Genomic DNA, 17,424 nt, shown 5'->3' with positions numbered 1-17,424 from the left:
AAGCTGGCGGCTACAGTCCATGGGGTTGAAAAAGAATCGGACATGACTTAAGAGGCTAAACAACAATGGGTATGTATTTTTCTTCTTTACACTGGTGCATGCATTTTATAAATGCTTTTATATATGCACTGAAAAGAAAATCCTGTGTGCTCGGTTTAGGAATATCCCCTAACATCTATTAATATGATACCCCTTATATCCATGCTAGTGCCACTCCTTTATGTCAGCCTCTTGATTCTTGTTCAGAGGTGATAGCTGCAGTGATGAGATCGATCAAATACAGCAGCTGTAGGAGGAAGTGTGGGAGGAAATTCAGGAAAGCCCACTGGTTGGGTAATTCGAAGCTACATCTGTGACCAGATCTGGGCACCATTTTTCAGATGTAAAGTATTAAGTCATGGCTGTTTGCTTTTTCACACTTCACAGCATTCAAGCCCCACCCTGCCCCTTGCTAAAGATGTGAACTTGGTGGCATATGTGTCTCTCCCAGCAGGACAGAAGCAAAAGCCAAGAGGTGATCTCTTGGCCTCATCTTTGGCTGTCAGGACACCTGCGTTGTAAACTTGGTTTCAGGGCATTAAATGTGAGGGTGCACAGACTCAGGGCCAGTAAAGTCATTTGTGCAGTGCTGCTGTTCATTAGTGATGGCAGCAGAGTAGGATTCAGGCAGGAGTAGGAGGCTAGAGTTCTCCAGACTGCAGGATAATGGTTTCATGTTCTGCTTTTAACTTGCTTTGCTTCTGCCCTGTCTTTAGTTATTCCATCCAAAGAGCTCTTTAAAAAATTGTTTTAATTGGATTATAGTTGATTTACAATATTGTGTTGGTTTCAGGTATACAGCAAGGTGATTCAGTTATACACACACAAATATCCACTCTTTTTCGGATTCATTTCCCACTGTTGTTGTTCAGTCACTAAGTTGTGTTCCACTTTTTGAGACCCCATGGACTACAGCACACCAGGCTCCTCTGTCCTTCACTATTTCTGGGAGTTTGCTCAAATTCATGTCCATTGAGTCAGCGATACTATTCAACCATCTCATCCTCTGCTGCCCCCTTCTCCTGCCCTCAATCTTTCCAGGTATCAGGGTCTTTTCCAAGGTATCAGCTTTTTGCATCAGGTGGCCAAAGTACTGGAGCTTCAGCATCAGTCCTTCCAGTGAATATTTGAGGTTGATTTCCTTGCAGTCCAAGGGACTCTCAAGAGTCTTCTCCAACACCAGAATTAGAAAGCATCAATTCATCAATGCTCAGGCTTCCCCGGTGGTTCAGACAGTAAAGAATCTGTGTGCAATGCAGGAAACCCAGATGTGATCCCTGGGATGGGAAGATCCCCTGGAGAAGGGAATAGCTACCCAATCCAGTATTCTTGCCTGGGGAAGACTATAGACTGAGGACAGAATTCCATGGGCAGCCTTCTTTATGGTCCAAGTCTCACATCCGTACACAACTACTGGAAAAACCATAGCTGTATTTCCTTTGTAGCTTATTACAAAACATTGAGTATAGTTCCCTGTGCTACACAATAGGTCCTGGTTCATTACCTATTTTTCAGTGAGCTCCTGAGACCTTGAGAATAAGCTGCTTTTCTAAGAGTCAGAGTCAACTGAGGCTGCTTGTTGTCAAGATCTTGACTGATGGTTAGATAACTGGAATAGTAACATTTTCAAGTCTAGTTGGCTTTGGTCAGTATTCTCCCGTATGAGTTTGCTGATGTCGACTAAGGTGTGACCTGCACCTGAAGGACTTCCCACATTTGTGGCAACTGTAGGGCTTTTCCCCAGTATGAATCCTCTTATGTTGACAGAGCGAGGAGGAAGTGCTGAAGGCCTTCCCACACGCATCGCATCTGAAGGGCTTCACTCCACTGTGAGTCCTGTCATGCGTCACCAGGGAGGAGTGATTGTTGAAGGTTTTCCGGCACACCTGACATTCATAGGGCCTCTCTCCTGTGTGACTCCGCCTGTGGACAGTGAAATGGGACCTGCAGGTGAAGGCCCGGCCGCATTCCTGACACGTGTAGGGCTTCTCACCAGTGTGGGTCCTCTGGTGCTGAGTGAGCTGCACGAGGCGGCAGAAGGCCTTCGGGCAGTCCTCACATTGATAGGGCCTCTCTCCGGTGTGAGTCCTCTGGTGCTCCGTCAGGGAAGAGAGACGGATGAAGGACTTGGGGCACTTGCTGCATCTGTAGGGCTTGTCTTCAGAGTGGATCTTCTGGTGTCTGAGGAGCTGGGCGCTCTGTGTGAAGGCTCTGCCGCAGGCCTTGCACTTGAAGGGTTTCTCTCCGCTGTGGATTCTCTGGTGGTCCGCAAGGGCGGAGGGGCGGCTAAAGGCCTTCCCACACTCGCTGCAGCAATGGAACTTCTCTCCGGTGTGGATGATCTGGTGCTGGGTGAGGTGTGTCACCTGGCTGAAGGCCCGTGTGCACTGCCCGCAGGTGTAGGGCTTCTCGCCCGTGTGGGTGCGCTGGTGTTGGGCGAGGTGGGCCTTCTGGTTGAAGGCTTTGCTGCACTTGCTGCACTGATAGGGTCTCTCTCCTGTGTGGATCCTCTGATGCTGGATGAGAGTCGATCGACGACAGAAGGATTTCCCACACTCGAAGCACTGGTAGCACTTCTCTTCCTTCTTCATCTTCTGATGGATGATGAGGTATGCCCTGGTGCTGGAGGCCTTTTCATAGTCTCTACCCGTGCTGCTCGTTTTTTCCATCACTCTCTCATGATGGTGTGTTTCTCCTTTTATCCTCTTCCTTAAAGACAATTCCTTACTCTTCTGTGTTGACTCATTCTCTGAAAACAAACATATAAACACATTAATATAAATAAATGTACATATCCCCACTGTTAAGAATCTATCCTTACAAAAAGGTTCTCATATTTAAGGATATATGTACAAGGACATTTATTGTCATACTCTACCAACAGAAAAAGCTAGAAACAAATACCCGTTTATTCCTATTTTTAATTAAAAAAATTTTTTTACTGTGGAAAAATACACAAAACACAAAATTTACCATTTTAACCAATTTTAAGGGTGCAATTCAGTGGCATTAAATACATGCCAATGTTGTGCAACCTTATTATCCTTATTTTTAATTTGAAATGCATTTTAAGTTTTAAATTTAAAAAACTGAAGTATAGTTGATTAATAAATATACATTGAAATATTAAATTATTTAATCTCTCATGAATGGAATTAATGCCCTTCTAAAAGGGACACCTTCCACCACATGCGGGCACAGTGAGAAGATGGTCATCTGTGAACCAGGAAATGGCCCTGCCAGACACTGAATCTGCAGGCACCTTCATCTCCAGAACTGTGAGACATAAAGATCTGTTGTTTAAGCCACCTGGTCTGCGGTGTTTATGTTATAGCAGCTCAGACAGACTAAGACAGACATCAAGGGCTGACATGGCCCAGACCGCCCACAAGAGCTGGGTACTGTCCACCCCACCAGTTCTCAGCTGGGGCATTCCCAGCGGCAGTCTTCCATGAGATGCAAGAAGTGCACCCAGGACTTGGCTTGGAAAGGTCTAGATGCTGCACGTGAGCTGCACACCCAAGTGGCCAGACCCCTGCACCATCCCCCACAGATGTGTTTATCTCTGGCCACTCTGCTGTGTGTGCAGTAACCACTGTATTTGAAATTATCCAATCTTGGTTCCTACTTTGCCAAGGTATCTAGGAACATCTCTTTTTAAAAACTGGAGCATAGCTGATTTACAATATTGTGTTAGTTTCAGGTGGACAGCGAAGTGACTGGATTCTACATACATATGTATACATCTGTATTCTTTTTAAATTTCCTTTTATATCCTTTATAGGTTATTATAAGATACTGAATACATATAGTTCCCCGTGCTATGCAGCAAATCCTTGCTGCTTATCTACTGTATACATAGTCGTTTGTGTCTGTGATTTCCATACTCCTCATTTATCCCTGCCCCCACCTTCCCCTTTGGTAACCATATGTTTATTTCTGCTAGTCCATTTCTGTTTTGTAAATAAGTTCTTTGTATCATTTTTTTTTTAGATTCCACACGTAAGTGATATCATATAATACCTGTCTTTCTTTGTCTGATTTACTTCACTTAGTATGATCATCGTCTTAGTATGATACTCTCAACCATCCATATTGCTGCAAATGGCATTGTTTCATTCTTTTTATGTCTGAGTAATATCCTACTGTATATGTATACATCTTTTTCCATTCATCTGTCCACGGACATTAAGGTTGTTTCTACATCTTCAATATTGTAAATGGTGCTGAAGTGAACACTGAGGTTGCATGTATCTTTTCAAATTAGAAATCTCTCCAGCTATATGCCCAAGAATAGGATCACTGGATGATACAGCAACTTTATTTTTAGTTTTTTAAGGAATTTCTATACTGTTCTCTTCCAAGTCTCAGTGAACTCCGGGAGTTGGTGATGGACAGGGAGGCCTGGTGTGCTGCGATTCATGGGGTCGCAAAGAGTCGGACACGACTGAGCGACTGAACTGAACTGAACTGATACTGTTCTCTATAGTGGCTGTATCAGTTTACATTCCCACCAACAGTGTAGGAGGGTTCCCTTTTCTCCACACTCTCTCCAGCGTTTGTTTCGTAGACTTTTTGATGATGGTCATTCTAACCCGTGTGAAGTAATATGTCATTGTAGTTTTGACTTACATTTCTCTAACAATTAGCAAGGTTGAGCAGCTTTTCATGTGCCTGTTCTAAGAACATCTCTTACTTCCCCTTGTTAAATAGTAAATTCCTTGATGGGCTCTAGTCTCTTACAAAATTCCCTTTCTTGGCCAGAACTAGAGATTGAATATGTTTGTTAATGGAACAGTTCTTGGATGGATGCATTTATTCAATTTATCAGAGGTGAGAGTGAGAATTTTTTGGATACATAAAGAAAACACAAGTTTTGAGATATCTTTCTGAGGAAACAGTCTTATGAAATGAATGAAGGATAAAGTGGTGAAAAACAATCCAAAGAGTACAGGTGGAGAGCTGATCACAAGCTTACATTTGGAGTCAATTATTTAAAAAGGTAGGTGAGTAGAATAGTGAATGGCGATGAGAGGTGGATCCACTGGGGACCTCAGACCAGAGGCCCTCTGAAGGAAGATGCCCAAAACTGTGGCCATCTCAGAAGGCAGCTGGCCTTTCGCACGTACATCCTTCCCTCAGCTTGGTCCCAGACTCACCTGCTCCTGGAGCTCCTGCATCCTCCTCCCTCATCACCCAGGGCTGTGGGCCTTGCTCCAGTAGGAAGGCTATGTTGGGCTCAGCAACAGATATGCCTTTGGAAAGAGAAAGAAATGGCAGTTGGTCATGCCATTATTATCCAAGAATTCACCCCCTACCACGGAATCAGGATCAAAGTCCTTATAAGAATGGGCAGAAAAACAAAAGAACGGCCAGACAAGATTTGAAGGTTTCCAGAAGGACAGTAAGGAGGAAGTTGTCCATTCCTAACTATGCTCTTTATGGGACATGGAACAAAAAGTAAAGGTCACTGTAGGTCCCCAGAGATTTCCAATAGGAGGAGGAAGATAGAGCGGAAGGCAGATGTGAACTAAGGGCTGCGTGCACTTACCCAGCCAGACCAGGTTCTGGTAAGTCTCCAACATCACAGCTGTGTACAGTTCTCTCTGAGCGGGGTCCAGGAATCCCCACTCTTCTTGGGAAAAGTCGATGGCCACATCTTGGAATGTCAGTGATTGCTGAAAGGGCAAACACTTTCTTACCCACAAGGCCCGAGGGAGAGGGAAGTCTTGGCTGAAAAATAGCAGGTGGTGCATAGGCATTGTGGCGTGTACTGGAGGATCCAGGGTTTGTTGTTGTTGTTTTTTGGCCAAATACAGATACATATTATAGATAGTGAAAAACAACTCTTTGGGTAAGAAAAATTATCCTGTATTATCAACCAAAATGTTAAAACTGGTCGTGGACCCTGTTTGAGGAAAGCATTCCAGGAACTTATTTGGAAAACAAGGATTTTTGAGGAAAGCAGGAGCCACGGTGCCTCTACACTGAGTTTGTAGCCTGTGGTTCTAATCAACAGATCCTGGCCTCCAGCGGCAACATCCGACAGGGTCTCGTCTCTAGCCGCGGTGCTCATATCAGACTGGCCCCACATCTTTACTGGTAGGAACCTATTCTTTAATCTACTGTTTCTCCTACCAAATCGGGATTTTGTACAAGTTGGTGGTGTTTGTGGACTGACAAACACTCCTGAGTTTGTCTAAAGTCTGAAGACAAGGGAAGACTGTCAGCAACCCAGGACCTCAGCTCAGTCCTGAATGGGTTTGTCCTCCAACTGTAGCCCAAAGCTTTACATATGTCTTCCTGTCCCTCCAGAGTTTACTAAATGTGCAAATATATGTAGATGGAATTTTACCACCTTCTAGATTCTCTAATTGTTTAATATATTCTATAATGTCTAATACATCACATCCTTAAAGTCATTTGTCCATTTTCTTCTATTTGTCCGTTTATCTTAACATTTTTTATTTTTATTTTTTTTTAAATTTTTATTTTTACTTTATTTTACTTTACAATACTGTATTGGTTTTGCCATACATTGACATGAATCCATCACGGGTGTACATGCGTTCCCAATTTTTATCTTAACATTTTAAAAAAAATCTGAATCTAAGGTCAGCACATACTTATGCTCAGTATTTAATGGCGAAATTTACATGTAAGTTCAATGAAATGTGAAAACTGTACACTTAAGTTAAAAAAACTGGATTATAGATTTCTCTTTTGATAAGTACATTTGAAGTGAAGTACATTTCATAATTTACTAGAATCCTGGAAAACCTATTTGTTTAAATATGTGTTTGTGTGAAATGGAAACTGTTCTCCAACTAGTAAGGAAAAGAAAATCTCACTTCTTTTTAAATTTGTCCTTGGATGTGGGATTAAAGCTCAGGGCACTTGATAACAGCAGTATTTATGAGAATTTCTGTTTTACTAGATGACTTTATTCTCTAGGGTTAGGGTTAATCTTTATTCTTTAGGGTCTCACTGTAAGAAAAAACAAACCATAACTCACCTGTGATGTGCCTTCCAGAGGTCCAGTGGCCGTGCTCCCCTTCATGAGGGCTTTCTCTTGAAGAACAGAGTCCTGTGAATGTGGAGCTGAGGAGATGGAAGGAACTATCAAAAAAAAAAAAAAAAGCATCAAATTTGTGTCATTTTCTCTTATCTTCTACTACTAAGTCGCTTCAGTCGTGTCCGACTCTGTGTGACCCCATAGACGGCAGCCCACCAGGCTCCCCCGTCCCTGGGATTCTCCAGGCAAGAACACTGGAGTGGGTTGCCATTTCCTTCTCCAGTGCATGAAAGTGAAAAGTGAAAGTGAAGTCGCTCAGTCCTGTCCGACTCCCAGCAACCTCATGGACTGCAGCCTACCAGGCTCCTCCGTCCATGGGATTTTCCAGGCGAGAGTATTGGAGTGGGGTGCCATTGCCTTCTCCTTATCTACCCGCCCTGTAAAACATCAAAACAGAGTAGTGCCCAATCACAACACCTTTTTTGAGATTTACTGGTTCTCCAAGTTGTGAGAGATTCTAGTGCGATGTCTTCACATCTGTTCCTCAAAATGGTCACTGATGAAAATGACCAACCACAGTTACTGTGCTGAGGGCTTTATATGTATTTCCTTCACACTCCGTCATGGCTGAGGCAGCCATTCCTGTCTAAATGTCTCTCCCTGAAAGTGCATGAGTGGGAAAACTGGTCAAATTAGAAAAAGGCCAATAGATGGGTTCACAGGATCTTGATTTCTTAAAATGAAAGTATACTTGACTTACAACATTGTGTTAATTTCACGTGTACAACACTGATTCAGTTTTAGTTTTATATATTCTTCAGGTTTTCTCCCTCATTGTTTAGTTGGTATAAAAATTTAAACGAATAGTCACACAGCCTTTCTAGAGCACAGAAGAGTCCTCAACAAACACCCACAGAAACCGTGAGGCAAATCCCCTAACCACACGGAGAACAAGCGTGCAGGCGGACAGGACGCCCGACAAACCAATGCGGACACCCCGGGTACACACCCCCCCAGCGACCACTCCCGCCCCCCCGCCCTCCAAGGCCGCCTAACCAACTCACCCGCCGCGCTTCCGCCCTCCAGACATCGGCCGCGCCTCTGCGCGCCTGCGCAGCCGTCGCTCACCCGGCCCCCTTGGGCGCGAAGCCACGGCCCCACGGGCGACCGCGCACCAGCGTGGTTACTCTCGGGTACCTGGCCCCGCTGCCAAAGCGCCTCCCGGTCCCCTCCCCGAGTCAAGCCCGGTGAAGAGGCGGGCACCCCCTGCCAGATAAAAGCAGTGCAGCTCGCTGCCACACCGACACTCCCGGCCCGCACGCGGCCGTCGCTGCCAAAATGCTAAGCCCCCGCGGCCAGGGTGCCGCCGCCCCCAGGCTCCCGGCCCCCGCGGCTGAGACGGCGCACGCGCACTCCGGGCCGCGCGAGCTCCCGGGAGCGCGGCGCGCGGGCGCTGTTTTGGGGCGGGCGCTTCCGGCCGGGCCGGCAGCCGGGGGTGCTTCGCGCCCGTGGCTGTTTCTGAGTTCTCGGGACGGTTTCCTCTTGCCGCACGGGCTCGCGGTGCGTTCTCAGGTTAGGGTCCCATGTTGGCAGCGGGGCGGCGGCCGCTGTTGGCAGCCGCTCGGGGGAGGGTGGCCCGGGCACTCGGCGCCGTGCGGGCCGGGCGTCTGGGTCTTCGGCTTGGGCTGCCGCCCGAATGGGCGAGTACAGTGTAGTGCGGGCGTTAGCAATATATTGGTGTTTGTGAAAGAAACTCGCGTGTGTGTGTGTACACGCATGCGTACGGGCTTGTATTATTAAAGTTATATTACTTGTATTTTTGTTGTTCCGTCGCTAAGTCTTGTCCGACTCTTTGCGACTCCGTGGACTGCGGCACTCCAGGCCCCCCTGTCCTAAACAATCTCCCGGAGTTTGCTCGGATTTATGTCCATTGAGTCGGTGATGCCCTCCGACCATTTCATCCTGTTGCCCCTTCTCCTCCTGCCTTCAATCTTTCCCAGCATCAGGATCTTGTTCAGTGAGTCACCTGTAACTAATTCCACCCCTGAATAGGCGATTGAGGCACTGAAAAAAAGCCCCGTTACATGCACTGCTCACTAAACAAAGTTTATTTATTCGTTTTGCCCACCCGGCACTGCTGCTTTTGGGATGGGCTATTAGTTCTCCAATCAGGGATTGAACCCGTGCCTTCCACAGTGAAAGCCAGGAGTCCTAACCACTGGACCACCAGGAAATTCCCACAAAGTTGTGTTTTGACACTGAGATCTTTCCTGGCGTTTCTTCTGGCACATAGTCGAATATGGGTGGCATTAGGTTCAAGATTACGGTCTCTTGAAGTATACGTTCTCCTCAGCTCTGCATTCATGGTGTTATGGGAGAGGGAAGTGTCCCATTCTCAGACCGTCAGGAATTCTTAGGCTTGAGTGCCAAGTGAGGGTCCTTTGTTTCCTCCAGGAAAGAATTCAGACCGAGGCAAAGACAAGCGAAAGCTTATAAGGATAAGCACATTTACTAGGGCATTAGGAAAAGATGAAGTGTAGGATCTTGGGATGCAGTTTTGAGTTTTGATAGCTTAAGCAGGAGACAGGCTTCATCTGTGGAAATACCTCATCAGCTTTCTTTAAATGAGGAGCAAAACACTAATCTCCAAATAAGATTGGTGAGCAGGCTCTTTCCTGGAGGAGAGCCGTATGCAAGGTGGTTTCATGGGTCTGAATTTCTATGTGGTGCAAGCAGATTTGATTCTTTCCCCTCTGAATGTTGATTCAGTTCAGTTCAGTCGCTCAGTCGTGTCCGACTCTTTGTGACCTCATGAATCACAGCACGCCAGGCCTCCCTGTCCATCACCAACTCCCGGAGTTCACTCAGACTCACATCCATCGAGTCCGTGATGCCATCCAGCCATCTCATCCTCTGTCGTCCCCTTCTCCTCATGCCCCCAATCCCTCCCAGCGTCAGAGTCTTTGCCAATGAGTCAACTCTTCACATGAGGTGGCCAAAGTACTGGAGTTTCAGCTTTAGTATCATTCCTTCCAAAGAAATCCCAGGGCTGATCTCCTTCAGAATGGACTGGTTGGATCTCCTTGCAGTCCAAGGGACTCTCAAGAGTCTTCTCCAACACCACAGTTCACAAGCATCAATTCTTCGGTGCTCAGCCTTCTTCACAATCCAACTCTCACATCCATACATGACCACAGGAAAAACCATAGCCTTGACTAGACGGACCTTAGACGGCACAGTAATGTCTCTGCTTTTGAATGTTGATAGCAAGTCATTTTTATTTTGCATGACAGACTTTTTTCTTCTCAAAGAGAAAACTCCTGTTTTCTTTTTTTTAGGGAAAGCAGTATTTTCTCTACATGTGCTATTAAGATGACTCATATTATTCATGAAGTTGCTAAAGTGTGTATAAAAAGTATAAAATATTTCAAGTCATATATATACATGCATATATACACCATACATAAAATTTTTTAAACCATTTTATTGTTTCTTTTCTGTTTTATTTTAACCACGTGATGTATTTAGGCCTAAGGCTCTTTTGACCACAGCACTTTATTCCATTCATTCTATGCTACTCTTACTCTTTTGATATTCTTGTATTAAAGTTATCATTGTAATTGAAATACAACTTACAAATAATAAAACACAGATTAACTATGCAGTTTTGCTGTTGATTACAGCCCAATCAGTTCAGTTCAGTCAGTCAGTCGTGTCTGACTCTTTGCGACCCCATGAATCTCAGCATGCCAGGGCTCCCTGTCCATCACCAACCCCCGGAGTTCACTCAGACTCACGTCCATCGAGTCAGTGATGCCATCCAGCCATCTCATCCTCTGTCGTCCCCTTCTCCTCCTGCCCCCAATCCCTCCCAGCATCAGTCTTTTCCAGTGAGTCAACTCTTCCCATGAGGTGGCCAAAGTACTGGAGCTTCAGCTTTAGCATCAGTCCAATTACCACCACTAAAATCAAGATAGATTTCTGTCACTCCTGAAACTTCCTTCATGCCTGATTTTCTACCTTCACTCTCAGAGGAAACCACTTTGTCAGTAGATTTGTTTTGCCTGCTTTTTAAATTTTTGTTTCATTTGACTTCATATAAATGGAACCAAGCAGTGCTTAAATTTTTGTGTGTCCAGCTTCAGTCATTCAGCATGTCTTTTTGAGACTCACTGATGATGTCTATTAGTAATTTATTTCCTACTGAGTAGTGTTCTCTTGTGTTACTATAGTACAATCAGTTTATCCATGTTCTTCTTGATAACATTTGGGATGTTTCTGGATTTGGGGGCTATTATGAATTAAAAGACGCTTAGTCCTTGGAAGAAAAGTTATGACCAACCTAGACAGCATATTAAAAAACAGGGACATTACTTTGCCGACTAAGGTCCGTGTAGTCAAGGCTATGGTTTTTCCAGTGGTCATGTATGGATGTGAGAGTTGGACTGTGAAGAAAGCTGAGGGCCGAAGAATTGATCCTTTTGAACTGTGGTGTTGGAGAAGACACTTGAGAGTCCCTTGGACTGCAAGGAGATCAGCCCTGGGATTTCTTTGGAAGGACTGATGCTAAAGCTGAAACTCCAGTACTTTGGCCACCTCATGCAAAGAGTTGACTCATTGGCAAAGACTCTGGTGCTGGGAGGGATTGAGGGCAGGAGGAGAAGGGGACGACAGAGGATGAGATGGCTGGATGGCATCACGGACTCGATGGACATGAGTCTGAGTGAACTCCGGGAGTTGGTGATGGACAGGGAGGCCTGGCGTGCTGCGATTCATGGGGTCGCAAAGAGTCGGACACGACTGAGCGACTGAACTGAACTGAATGAATAAAACTATGGATACTTTTATACATGTTTATTTGTAATACTTTAGAAGAGATAATAGTTATGAAAAAATACTGGGGTTTAAAGAGTATCATGAACGTCATCCGCTGAAATAGTAGTTTATCTAATCTATGGTGAGATGTTTTCTGCTGGACAACATTAAGACTCAGTGCCTCTGGATTTTATTGGAGGCTAATTGCGAGGTACCTTCTGCCTAGTATATGTGGTGGTGGTGGTGTCTTCATCGCTAAGTCGTGTCCGACTCTTATGACCCCAGGGACTGTAGCCTGCCAGGCTCCTTTGCCTCTGAGATTTCCCAGACAAGAACACTGGAGTTGCCATGTCCTTCTCCAGCAGATCTTCCCAACCCAGGGATGGAACCCGTGTCTCTTCCATCTCCCGCACTGTAGGCGGATTCTTTACCGCTGAGCCACCAGGGAAGCCCCAACCTAGTATATGCTGTATACTGTATGCTTTTTAAATTTAAACTCACAATTAGCATGTAGAAACATGCCTGGCTTTCACAGGAGCTTCAGTGGTTAGGACGCTGAGCTGTCACTGCTGAGGGCCTTGGTTTAATCATTCGTCAGGGAACTAAGATCCCATAGGTGTGGTAAAAGAAAACACGCGAATACCCTGTAAAATCTGTCCTCGGCTAGCATTTGGTCAACTCTGGAAACTTTAGTTTTTCCTTTTTAGGAAGTGAAGTTCATTTAAATTTGAAACTTTTTATCAAAAATGTGAAGCGTTGAACCTTATTTTGAATGCCTTTTATGTGTGTTAATACATCCTCATTTTTAGTACTGTAGAATGCTTTTACAAAATTTTTAAGAGCTTATATTCTCTTTTGAAAAGAAAGGCTTCAAGATTAATAAAACCTCTGTTTAAATTTCGTTGAACTGTTTTCTTCTGTGTATTGGTAAGTTATGTTCATTTTCTAGCTTCTCAATAGGTCTCTGGTTCACTTATAGTTTTCTTGTCTATAAATGCATTTAAAGTAGTACCTCTGAGTATGTCTATGGCCCCACGCCACAGGTTTTGTTTTCTACTGCCCTCATTCACTTCACTGTGCTCTTGTTGTTTCACTGAAGGAGAAAATACTAGGTAGAAAGTAACATAAATATTATTTTGTGAATGTCTAATTTACTATATTCTTATCTGAGCCACAGCCCTGTATGATTTGTTTGAAACTTCTCCATACCTTCCTCAACTTGATGAATGTTTAACTGTTGTTTAAAATGCCTGGTGTTTTATTCAGTGTGCATTTTCTGATGCATAATAAGTGACGAATGGGGATTTTAAATGTACAATACGTTCTTCAAATATGAATTTTCTGATTAAAAGAGACTCATGACTAAAGAACTTCCCACACACCTAACATTCACAGGATTATTTTCTCTCATGCTTTCTTTGAGTTAGGATTAGCTTAGACTGACTTCCCTGGTGGCTCAGACAGTAAAGCGTCTGCCTACGATGCGGGAGACCCGGTCTCAATCCCTGGGTAGGGAAGATCCCCTGGAGAAGGAAGTGGCAACCCACTCCAGTATTCTTGCCTGGAAAATCCCATGGACAGAGGAGCCTGGCGGGCTACAGTCCATGGGGTCGCAAAGAGTCGGACACGACTGAGCAACTTCATTTCCACTTTCTAAGGGTTTCCGAGATTTCTCCACTTCTTTGGTTGCTAGCCAGCCAGCATGAATTTTCCAGTTGCTAATGATTGATAGGTAGTGTCGAGAAGCTTTTCTACATTATTATATTAATAAGGTCTTTGATGAACGAATGAATGTGATGGTGATGAATATGCTGATAAATCTAACATGTAAACCAAAAAGCCTTTCCACATTTGACAAGGTTAAGAATGAGACAGGAAAAAAAAAAAAAGAATGAGACAGGAGAAGTCTTGTCTTCTCTTATTTATAGGGATTTTCTATGGCATACGTTCTTTAAAGTTGAGAAGATGAGTGCCCGAAGTCCCTCCCACATTGCTTTCATTTACTGGGAATGAATTTTCTTGTGTTGAGTAAGCTGTGAGCACTAATGGCTTTCCCACATCCCTTGCATTCTATGAATGTGGCTTCTCACCAGTGTGAATTATCTGACGTAGTTTAAGCTGTGAGCCCTGCCTAAAGGCCTTCCCACATTCATTACATTTTTAGGGTTTCTCACCAGTTTGGATCCTCTGATGCTGAGGAAGATGTGAACGATGGCCAAAGGCCTTTCCATATTCATTACATTTATATGACTTCTCACCACTGTGGATTCTATGGTGTTCATTAAGCTGTGTGGTACCACTAAAGGCCTTTCCACATTCCTTACAGACATGGGGCTTTTCTCCAGTATGAATTCTCTGATGTTTAGTAATCAATGATAAGTAACTAAAAGCTTTTCCTTATTCAGTACATTGATAGTGTTTTTCACCAATATGAGTTCTATGATGGACACTGAGTTGTGAGAGCCGAACAGAGGTTTTCCCACATCCTCAGATTCACAGTGTTTCTCACCAGTATGAATTCTCTGATGTAAAGAGTGAAACAGAAGCAAAGGCCTTTCCACATTCTTCACATTCATAGGATCTTTCCCCACTATGAGTTCTCTGATGAGGAGTATTGGGACCGTGATGGACAGGCTTCCCACAGTGCTGACATTCATAAGATTTCTCGCCAGCGTGAATTTTCTGATGACTAAGAGATTTCTTCTGCCATGGCCTTTTCTACGTTCATTACACACGTAGGGTCTACTTCCAGGTGGAACTTTATGAAGCAGGTTACGGGATGTTTGCTGTCTCAAAATGTGTATTTCTTCGTGGGTGATTACGACTTGATTGGAACTTTCTTTCTGATTTCCGTGATACATCTCAAATGTGCCTTTACATTCCCAGTCATCTTGGAAACTGGAATTCTCAAGATCTTTGTAAAATTTTCTGTTTTCTCCCATTTGGACACCTGATCTGAAAGATAATGAAAAAGCAGAGATACTTGTTTTAGTCCAAGGTCAGTTAGAGCTTCTTTAGTAGAAATAGTTTGAAACTGAAAATAATGCTTATGAAGAAGGCACACTCCCAATCAGGAATCCAGGAATTCCTGTTCTCCAAAACCCCCAGAGTAGCTGCTTCAGCAGGAAGGATCCAGCCAATCAGTGATTCATATCTGAAATATTGATGGGGATAGTCGGTGGGCTACTATTAAAAGGCGGTGGTAGTGACGGTGAGCCGGCCTTTTCCCTGGAATTCGGTGTCCAGGCATTTCTTGCAGCAGTGGTGGTGGTTTCCTCGTCTTAGTCTCTGAGCCCAGATCATGGCCGAGGCAGTGTGTCCTTGGAGGCGCGTCTCTGCCCTAGTGTGGCTGAGGGGGCACCACTTCTGGCAACTTGCTGTTGCCACATTAGAGGAGGCATTTCTGGAGACCTGCCTTAGAGCCAGCTCCTGTAACCCTTCTAACAGTTTTTATAAGCACCCATTTCCCATATTTTGAATCTTTAAATATAATCTTAATACTGACCTTAAGAAATTGGGGTGGGGGGGGAACACAGGATTTCAGGAGAAGATAAACCAGGTTATTAGGAGCAACCCTTCCACTAAAAATGTGTTTTAAAAATAAAACTTACACCAAAAAATCTGTCAAAGGTTTGGGGGAAAAAAATAACTCAGAATTAACAGGCCAAAGTCTATGGAAACTTGAACTCCAAGGCACAAAGAGTACTGAAGCTGGTTTGCCCTGAGTACCAGCCCTAATTTTGTTCAGATGATCTCCTGCGTATATGTTGTGTGTCTTTTTTGCCCAAACACGTCACCTGGTGTCTTGGTGCATTTGGGCTGCTAGAACAAAATATTAATGCCACAGACCGGGTTGCTTATGAACAAAAAATTTCTCTTCTCAGTTCTGGAAGCTGGGAAGAATTCTGAGATCAAGATGCTGACACTCAGCAACCAGGAGATAAATTCTTACATTGAGCCACCATATTTTGGAGTCTGATAACAGCAGCTTAGCTTAAGCCCTGAGACAAAGTCAGTCTAAAATCATATGTGAAAGGAGCCTCGTTTTCTCTGTAAACCTTTTGAGAAAAAAGTTTAGAAGGAACAACTCTGGAAGCCAACCAGGTGAGCTTCCCCCCATCCCCCACATTGGCTAACCTCTTAGGCCGCTGTCTCTTCACCACCAACAGTTACTCCCTTTTTTGCAACAATCGATCGCACTTGACTTAGAATTGCTAGACTTCCCATGTGAAAAATAAATGGAACCTAGTCGTGCAATTGGTATCCAAATGCCCAGTCCCTTGAGGGGACATTGACAGAGGAGGGTAACGAGCATGGCTACACAAATCAGGAAGGTGATGTTTCAGAAGTAACTCAGACTTGTTTCCAGCTTTACAAGGCTCAAACTGTTGCTTCCGAAATCCAGTCAAACTCTTTAGCGGTTCCCTGGAAAGTCAAGTCGGTGGAATCATGATGCTTAGATGATAGGTAATGAACTCTGAGAGTAAGATCTTAACCAACAGCTGAGACGCCTGTCCTCCAATTTGTACACATCCCTCCCGGCGGATACGTGGAGGAGGAGGAGGGAATTAGCCACCGTACATGCTTGGCTCCAATGGACTTGATGGCTGCGTCTTTGGGGCGATCCTGGTATGGAAAAACTACCGTGTTTAGGCTTCGAGAGCTGAGTGACCGCATGACGTTGAGGGGAAGGGTAAATTTGCTACATAAAGGGAAAGGGCGCTATACGAAAATTGCTCAGGGTTAATTGAGTTACATTATGTAAAGTGCTTATTATGTTATAGTGCCATATTTATATAAAACATACACTATTATGTTACAGTGCTATACACACACACACCTTCCTCAGTTTACTATGGGGTTATAGCCTGATAAACCCACTGTAAGTTAAAAATATTTAGTTGAAAAAGCATTTAATAATACACAACCTACTGAACATCATAGCTTGGCTTCACCTACCTTAAATGTGCACAGACCACTTACATTAGCCTACAGTTGAGCACAGTCATCTAACAGAAAGCCTATTCTATATTAAAGAATATCTGATGTAACTTACTGACTCCTGTATTGAAAGTGAAAATCAGAATGGTTCTAAGTGTATCTGTTGCTTACCTTTCTGATATGCTGGCTATCTGAGATAACTTGCTGGAGCTGGAGCTTCTTGCTGCTGCCCAGCATCATGAGAGCCTCATACAGCATATTGCTAGCTCAGAAAAGGATCAAAATTAAAAACTCAAAGTACAGTTACTACTGAACGAATATCATGTTCAGTTCAGCCGCTCAGTCGAGTCCGACTTTACAACACCATGGACTGCAGCACGCCAGGCCTCCCTGTCCATCACCAACTCCCAGAGCTTGCTCAAACTCATGTCCATTGAGTTGGTGATGCCATCCAACCATCTCATCCTCTGTTGTCCCCTTTTCTTCCTGCCTTCAGTCTTTCCCAGCATCAGAATCTTTGCGTTTGCATCAGGTTGCCAAAGTATTGGAGTTTCAGCTTCAGCATCAATCCTTCCAATGAATATTCAGGACTGATTTCCTTCAGGATGGACTGG

General features: G+C 44.2%; 1 protein-coding gene across 1 annotated transcript; it reads right to left on the bottom strand.

Moving 5' to 3' along the window:
• On the bottom strand, positions 1,347-8,390 carry LOC108633305 (zinc finger protein OZF-like). Its single transcript, XM_018063457.1, has 5 exons — positions 8,119-8,390; positions 7,055-7,158; positions 5,591-5,717; positions 5,199-5,294; positions 1,347-2,788 (listed from the first exon to the last, which is right to left on the bottom strand). Exons 2-5 carry the CDS (start codon positions 7,097-7,099, stop codon positions 1,686-1,688), a joined length of 1,371 nt encoding a protein of 456 aa, XP_017918946.1. The 5' UTR covers positions 7,100-7,158; positions 8,119-8,390; the 3' UTR covers positions 1,347-1,685.

Source organism: Capra hircus, chromosome 18 (assembly GCF_001704415.2).
Source record: "Capra hircus breed San Clemente chromosome 18, ASM170441v1, whole genome shotgun sequence".
NCBI lineage: Eukaryota > Metazoa > Chordata > Mammalia > Artiodactyla > Bovidae > Capra > Capra hircus.
This window is presented reverse-complemented; position numbering and strand designations above follow the sequence as displayed.